The following is a 9153-nucleotide window of genomic DNA, read 5'->3' on the forward strand; positions in this document are numbered from 1 at the left end:
ATGCTTACTTTCGCATTTATAATATATAGAGATAGCCTAATTACTGCAGTCGACAACGACAAGAAAAAGTTTCGTATTTTTCAACGGGTATTTTATTCTATATTTTGTAATGTGCAATTTTTATTAAAACTAATATATATATTTTTCTTATTTTTTAAAGTCATAAACAAATAAACATTAATTAAAATATAAATAAATTATTTTAATGAAATATTATTAATTTAAATATCATGTTTTATATAATTTGATATTTATAATTTTAAATTATACAGGTATGTTTTTTAAATAAAGTGAAAAACTATTTCGTAGGTAATTTTCAAGGTCATTGAATATATAATTATTGATTTATTTAAAATATTTTTTGAAAATATTGTAGGCAATCAATATATTTTACCTATATTGAAATTAGTGGGAGCATGAATTTTTTGAATTGAATAAAGCAATCGCATTTCTTATATGATATTTGCAGTTATTTATATTAACAGCGAAGCAAAGATGTTTTAAAAGGTATTGTCATGAGATTAATCTTGTTTTAACGCCCAAACTAAAAAAAGGGGGTGTTATAATTTTGACCGCTAAGTGTATGTGTGTCTGTCTGTGGCATCGTAGCGCCTAAACGGATGAACCAATTTTGATTTTTTTGGTTTTGTTAGAAAGATAATTTGATGGAGAGTGCTCTTAGCTATGTTTCAAGTGCGAAAGGATTCCGTAGCCGAAAAATTTTTAAATTTTGTGTAAATTTCACTTGTGTTTTTTTCATACAGAATTTAGAAACAAAAAGATCGATCAAATATCGAATTTGTACTGATTGATATAAAAAAATTACGCTTGAAAATTGGAATTTTCATTTTTGCAGTAAAAATACAATAAATAAATTTAACTCTACTAAAAAATGAAACAGATGGACTGATTTTAGGCTAGTACCAAAAAAGGGGTGAAGCGTTATTAGTGTGTCACATTGATAAAAGAGGGTGTCAATAGTGTGTAACGTTGATGATTGAAAATATGAAACGAGGGAATGAGTTGTTACGAAAAACTACAAACAATAGTTCCCCACGTTTTAATAACGTTTGATAATTTTGATTAAAAAAAAAAAAAAATTATTTATAAAATGCAAGGTGTTCCCAAAAGCAAACCTGATAAAAGCATTCAAACAGAACTAAAACAACCTGCATTTTTAAACCGCTCTGCTACCATATACTAACGTTATCAATTCTAAAAACTGACTACATAATATATTTTTTTGAAATAATTTCATGATAATTTTTTTTTAATCAAACAATATTTGCACTGTATAACAATAAAATAATAACTTGTATTTTTTTTTCTTCATATATTGTTATCAAAAAAACATTATTACTATTTATATAACAGTTATAAGTAGTATATAATATGAGTACCTACATAGATATTATATTTCTAAATATAAAATAAAGTATAATATATAGGTGGGTAGAATAATGTTGATAATAATATTCTCTTATCAGTTCAACATAGGTGTAGTATTATTAAATTACATAGATGTGTATGCTCATTTTAGATGGCTAAAACTTGGGAAAAAAATGCCCGAGTTAATTATTGATTACTTTGACACAAAACTTGTATAAAGAGTTGCTTTTTTCACAAAATAATTTGAAATCGTTTGAGATCTTTTGAAAATCGCATTCGTATATTTAGATGGAATTAGAGATATGCTTGCAATTTAAAACCATTTTAAAATTAGTAGCTACAAGATTAGAAGTTCTTGGATTAACCATTGTAGTAAGTTTTCTTTCGTAAAGTTAATGAAACTTTAGTATAGCTAATCTGGATTTTTCTTACCTATCTATTAGTATTTTTACAAGGCTTGAATATAGGGTTAGCTATCAAGCTGTGATACAGACATCAGTGTGATATATACTTACAAAATAGCTATCAAATGCATAATATGCAGATATGAATATGTTGAACTCAGCACTTCATATTATCAATTCGTATTAAACATTATCTGTATAATAGCACTTGCAACTTGCAACACATAAGCTATACACTTTATATGCAAATATTTAAGCTCTGATTACATTTAAGGTTGTTTGGCCACTACCGCAATTTGCATTAAACGACTGTAAACTTTGTCTGTAAATAGCTTTAGTGAAAAATAAAATTCTTGATCACAACTAAAGTTTTGGATTGTAGTTTCTGTGATTCAGTTTTTGGTGGCGTAAAATGATTCAAAAACTATTCATTTTCGGCTCTCATCAACTCCAAATATGTCTCTCTCTAGTGGCCATACACTCTTAATAAAGTAACATTTGATTTTATTGATATATACCTATTTATTTGATATGTCTTGTAAATTATATCTAATTTTTAAAAAAAATTTATTGTAATAATTTGTGAAGATGAAACGAATTGCGTTGTATGAACACGAAAAGAAATTCATATCAATTTTGAAATGTTATATTAATTATTAATTTTGTATTCGTAAAATTATTTAATTTCATTGAGTAATCAAATGAGATCGAATTTAATGTATTTGATAACTTTTCATAAATTAGTACAAAATAGTTAATTTCAATATCTAGTATTTATTTGAAATTTTATATTAATCACGAACTTAACTTATGTATTAATTTTAAATTACAAAATAGAAAAATTGTTCGTTAATATTTTTCAATTCCTTCGAAGTTTCCGGTCAATAGCGGATTTGATATAAAACGGATTTTGACCAACCAAATCATGGATTATTGTAAACGTATCTATTATTTAATTCCAATTTTTTTAAATTATTTTTGTTTATTATGAAAATTTATTAATTTTGTATTTTTAATAAAAAAAAATATATATATATTTTTAATCAAATTCAATAGATTAATTAAAATTAAATTAAAAAATAAAAATTTTAATTCAATAAAAAAATTAAATAAATATAAAAGCGACTAGAATATCAAATAAGTAGTTTTTTGAGTACTATTTTTGTTTCTTATTTCATAAAAGAAATCTATTGAGCAATAAGCATGACTTCCATATACTTGCATGTATCTTAAACAAATATTATACTCAGGGATTGTTGAAATTTTTTTTTCTGAAACGTTTTTTTGTTTAATCGTCCTTCAAACCGTCCAAATGACATGATTATATATTTTTTAAATAATTTATTTATTTTTGAATTTCTTTTGCAATATTGGGAAATGAACTGATAATACGGTCTCTTAGAAGCCAGAAAATTATTACTTGAATACAATTGTTCCTCATATTTTAACTTCTCGAATCGAAAGTGTATGTGATTGTGGCCCTGATTTTGTAACAGATTAGATTCTCTATACGAAATTGTTCTTCATTTACTAATAATAATTTTAACTTATATATATGGAGGCAAAAATAAATTATAATTATTTTTTAATCAAATTTCAAATTGCATAAAACAATGCTCTGATTTAAGTAAGTCAAGTAGCCCCGCTGAAATTATATTAATAATGATTTAATCAAAGAATAAACAAAAAAAACAAAAATCGAAACAAACTTGTTTTTAAAAGTTTGATTATGTTTTAAAGTGTGTACAGATCATATTTCATTTAACATTGTTTTAAAATTTTTTTTTATTAATAAAATGTCAAACACATGTTTTACTACTACTCAGATGACGATGATGCTGATGATGATTTCCAATCTATTGTATTTACTTTTCTTGTACAATAGGGTAAAATGTTGTACCTATCTTAAGGGACAATGTACTTTGGAACATCTTTCTGTTTCTTATTAAAGATACGGCAATATTGATCTATGAGAAATCAATATTGTATGAAGATAAGGTTAATTTACCAGAAGGGAAGCAGGCGAGGGAATTTTTTGTTGTTTTCAAGTTAAATAGAAATAAGATTTCTTTTGTGTAAAAAGTAAAAAATATTTTAAATTACAGCTTTTTGGGTATTTTGTTGTGTTAAAAATATTAAAGAAACAAAGTTTAAAAGAGCGAGCCATTGTCTATCTTAGATCAAAACAACATACTCAAGAACTTATAAAAAATGAATGAATGGGTGTTAAATATCTAAATTTTTTCATACATTTAATAGGTTGGGAATATAAAAGTCTCCCTTGAACGGTGATGAAAGCGCCTTCAGGTTCATTTAGTAGATATGAACCTAGGTACATTTAGACTACGATTCATGGTACATGTACATTGTGAATCAAGGTATAACACTCTTCCGTAATATATTTTATGTATTCAGTAAAGGTAGTAAGTAAGCATTGCAGTGTGGAGTCAGTTAATCAACATACATTTAGTATGTGTGTACTTATAAAGGTATATTTATTTCAGTCTATTTAAGGTAAAAACCAGTTCATCTTTATTAAATAATAATACTAATAATATTAAAAAAGAAAGAAGAATCTTCAACGTTTAATAAATTCATGTCTGTATTTATCTAGGTAGCCTTTGTACAGAGTGTCACCCTTGTGTATCATCAATTATACATTATTATCACATAAGAGTAACACAAATGCTTATGCGCTTCCCTATATTAACGATACTTAATATTTAAATAGGTTAAGAGTCAGATGTAGAATTTGATAATTATTTCAGAACGGCTCGAAGTTTGTGCCCATCATTTTTTAATGGACAGGGACTTCTCTTCCGCGAGATCAAAATTTTTTTGATTAGCCGATACTTTAAGTAAATATTCCGTTATTCAACAACAATTATCCTATATTTCCTGTCTCCGGTTGTGAAAACGCACAACCTCGATGAATTCTGAACATAGCCTTAGACTTAAAATAAGAATCAACGTTATTCATTAGTTATGTTTCCAGTCTAAAACATTTCGATTTAAGTGTGTCCAAAAAAGTCATTAAATTTTTCTTTTAATTTCTCAACGCTCTGAATCAAAATCGAAGCAGTTTGAAAATAAAAAATAAAATTGTATATATAAAGTGTGGGACTTTAGTGTACCACCCTGTACATTTATTAAAATATAGCAAAGTGAAATTATTATTTTATTATATAAACTTGATATACCCTATTTAATAATTTAAACGATACTGGCTAGTTTTATTTATATACATACATAGAAACATACATCAACCTAATAAAATCCAATTATTTTTGGTATTAAATTCTGGTTTTACTCAAAAACACCAAAAATAAAAATTTTATACCTAATTTTTTCACCCTACATTAATTTTCATTATCAAAACTTTGCCATGAAATTTTAATGAAAGGTATAACCTAATTTACGAAACTCTTAAATATTTAATCAATGTGTAGGGCGTCAAAAAATAATTGTAGGTTGTTATCCAAATAAATACGTCCAGGATGTACATATTTAGGGAAACGATAAGACATGCTGTGTAGGCATTGGAAAAACCACGAATGACGTCGACCAGCCAATCATAAACAGTCATAGGTGTGCTTAAATCTTAACTAAACATCAAGAAAGACTAGACCATTAAAAGGATAAATTTATATATTTGAACAGTACTGTTGTAAATTACTATGGTTTCATAATAAATATTTATTTATTCAACGTTTCTCGCAATTCTATTTTAATGTAACGGTTGTCGCATAGCAAAATCATGTTTCCCATTACCAACAGGAACATTAAAATTTTCTTAAATTGGAAATAATGCCGCTAACAGAAATTTTGTGTGATAGTTACGTTATGTGTAGAAATAGTGACTCTGGAATCACTCTGTATAATTTCAAGGAGATTTTTATGAGCCCAAAAATTATTCAATTTTATGGTTAGTTTTTTTTTTTCAAATACATCATTATTATTGCAATTTATTACTGATATTGCTGATATTATAAGTTATTCTTATCAAAAATTTCATTTTTTTCTAAATAAATTTGAAATGAATTAAATTTTAATTAATTTTCAATTTAATTGTTATGTAAATAAAATTTAATTAACTATATATATACATTATTAATATGTATTTGGAGGTAGGTATGCCAAGGCTATATACTTCCAAAAAAATTACTCGTGTGATACAGAAATAAATCATTTTTTGAATATTATGGTAGTATTTTTCCAGAAAAATTCCTATTTGGATTTAAGTTTTGAACCATTTGATGAGTTTTTTCAAGATTTTTATGCATAAATCATCTTTTTTGAACAAACAAACCTATCAGTGGTTTTCGAGATACGTAAAAATGTAAAAGTTCTTTCTGTTGAAAAATAAAATTCATCGGATTGATATTTTCTTGTATAGACAGCGTATTTAGGGTGTTTCCGTTACTAAAGGTCAGCAGTTCCGTCTTAAGTGGTAAGGGCAAGAGTGGTACAAAATAAGAGTCTTCAAGAAAAATTAAAATGTAAGATCTTACGAAAACGCCACCGAAAATTGATTGACATATTACTATCAAATTTACATAAATTTCGCATCTTGGATTTATTTTTTATATAGTGTCAAATTCTGGTTGCCAAAGATCCCTAATTTCTTCTAAGACGACGCTGAACCTCAAAATACGAAAGTCGAAATGCGATCATTTATCTAATCAATAACACTTATCGATTAATACTTATAACAATATTACACCTGTCTTAACACCCAAAAATATTCACATGAATCTCTCAATATTTTTAGCATTAATATGTTTATTAAAAACTTCAACAAACAATGGAAAAAAAGGTACCCACTATAAAAAGGATCTCCGAGAAAAAAGGGTGTTTATTAAATATGAAATATTCCCACACTAATATTACACACTGAGTATGGTTCTGACCTTAAAAAAAAAGATGATGTACAGGTAAAAAGTAAACTAATATATTTTGGTACTTATTACACCCACAATATACCTGTGAAATACAATTAATATGCGTTTTTATGTGTATCCATTGATTTCTTTAGAAATCTGGGTATTATAGGTGTAACTGTGTTATGTACTTTCATAGTTAGGATAGAAAAAAAAAGGATAACAAAACAATTGAATCATATGGTTGGAAGATAAAATGTGTCATTTTAGAGAAATTTTATGGGAAAAAAATTTATTTCTCTAATATGAAAAATTAATAATAATAATATTTATGTACAACTTTCAATTTTGAAATTTACTTAATTAAATAAATCTTTAAATTTATTAAACCGGTTTTAAATGCACAAATTGTTCCAGTTTGAGATTTTATTTTTAAGGAAAAATTATTCAAAGGTTTATTTTTTATAAATTTCGCAAAGAAATGTAAAACTTTATCCTAAACAATATCTGTTTAGGATAAAAATATTATGTATTATTTCAAAGTGCGGGAATTTAAATGCGTGGATAATACCGTAGCTTTAATCGATTCCTTTATCCAATGTTTACGAACATCTTCAATGACTGATGACAAATGACTAAAATACGACCAATTTGATAACAATTTAAGCCCTAATTTTTTTTTTGTCTATTTTTAAATGAATTACGAAATATTAAAACAAGAACAAAAAACAATATTTTTAAATACTTGATTGCACAAATTTAGGTGTTAATTTAATTTATATATCACTAACTATTTTTTTGTGTATAAAAGAACAAAAATAATTAGATTTTAATAATAAAACTAAAAAAACCTTGGCACCATATTATGAATTTAACAGTAATTAAAAAAATTTACCTTGTTTTTTTTTTACGTGAAATTAAATTAAATTGTACACGGGTAATTGTTATATAAACTTATATAAAACATGGTTTCGACTAGAATAGAGATTTTTAATCTTAAATCTTCGAAATGACCGTACTATAGCTAATATTTACCAAAAATCTGTCTAAAAATATCAATGGGCCTGTTCTTCAAGATTAAGTGCTGATAAATACCCCACTGTTTCCCCCGTTGCGTAACTATTCGGACTACTTTCGGACATATTTTTGTAGATGGTAATCGAAAAAAATAGACCGAAAATTTTATAGACCCGGATTATTGTTGTATTTAAGAGTTGGTTGGGTTGAGTTTGTCGACTATAGAGTAGTTGGTTGGGTTCTGAAGTTTTAAGCCCTTGTGTTAAAAAAATGGGACATAAATTTTTTTCGGTCTATTTCTTTCTAAATCCGTTTCGGCTAAAAATATGCCGGTTTAAATTTAAAACAGTTGTCAAATGTTTGAGGCAATTGTATTTTTATTTGGCTATCATTAGGCCAGTAATCTTTCAAGGATGTTAGTTTCAGAGCAAGGGCAACAAGGACTGAGGCGCCATAGGCGGAAAACCCGGTTGCGCGTTTTAATCATTTTAAAAAGTATCTATATTTTTAATATTTAAAAGGCGCAAAGATTGAGTGAGATAGGAACTTGCTTCCGATGCCTCTGATGAAGTATCAATAACTATTTCCTTTAATATTTGATTATATGTTTTGATTTTTGATGAATGATTGTTTTTGCTAAACTTATATTAGGTATGAATAAACATTATTAGGAAACTTACCTCTAAGTTACTCAAAATCGTTTTACAATTATTTGGCATTAAATTATCCGCAATTTGTATATTAATACCCTCATATGCACCTGATTGAAAAACAATATTTTGTTGTCCCGTATATTGTAATGTATTTACACATGTAATCAACACAAATAATAATCCTGTAATACACATTTTTTTATTATCAATAATAGGGGCACCTGCTTTTAACAACATTTTTTTATTTCACTTTTTACAAGTTTATGTATTAAAAGCTCAAAAAATGTTTTTTTTTTCTATAAAAAACTAAAATTGTTTTGAAAAAACAAATTTTTTTTTTAGTTTATCCGGCAACTGTTTATTAGAATCGATTTCACCATGGCAACGAAATAATCAACAAATCGTCGATTTTATTTATAAACACACTTTTCTATTTTTAAAAATAAACTAAAAAATTTACACAAAAAACAATTTTGGGTTTTAGCAAAACAACACAAAAAGTTTTAAATCATTTTTAGTTTAAAAAATAATAAATTCGTCTTTTTTTAATAATATTTTCAAATTTAAATTCAAAACTTGTGTGCGCAAATCACAACAATGTAGATAGTCAAACACACAACTTGACTGTCGGACGCTCTATGTGTCACTGACTGACGATGTTCTAAGTTTCAACGATGCGTTGATGTTTCGCTTCAACAATTGAACCACCACGCTTAACAATACGTTACAGAGAGTGGGGGTTTTTGTAGTATTTTTTGTAAATCGTACTGAGTTAGTTTTGTAAAAGGTTGAATATTATTTATTTGAAAA

At 26.2% G+C, this 9153-nt stretch overlaps 1 protein-coding gene across 1 annotated transcript in view; it reads right to left on the reverse strand.

Annotated features, from left to right (window-relative positions):
• LOC123298105 (calcium-activated chloride channel regulator 1-like) overlaps window positions 1–8537 on the reverse strand; it is a 45779-nt gene extending 37242 nt beyond the window's left edge. The window contains exon 1 of the mRNA XM_044880010.1: window positions 8371–8537. Within this exon, the coding sequence (XP_044735945.1) occupies window positions 8371–8409 (39 nt within the window). The 5' untranslated portion in view covers window positions 8410–8537. The remainder of the gene's footprint in view (window positions 1–8370) is intronic.
• Window positions 8538–9153: the final 616 nt, after the last annotated feature.

This window comes from Chrysoperla carnea, chromosome 4 (assembly GCF_905475395.1).
Source record: "Chrysoperla carnea chromosome 4, inChrCarn1.1, whole genome shotgun sequence".
Lineage (NCBI taxonomy): Eukaryota > Metazoa > Arthropoda > Insecta > Neuroptera > Chrysopidae > Chrysoperla > Chrysoperla carnea.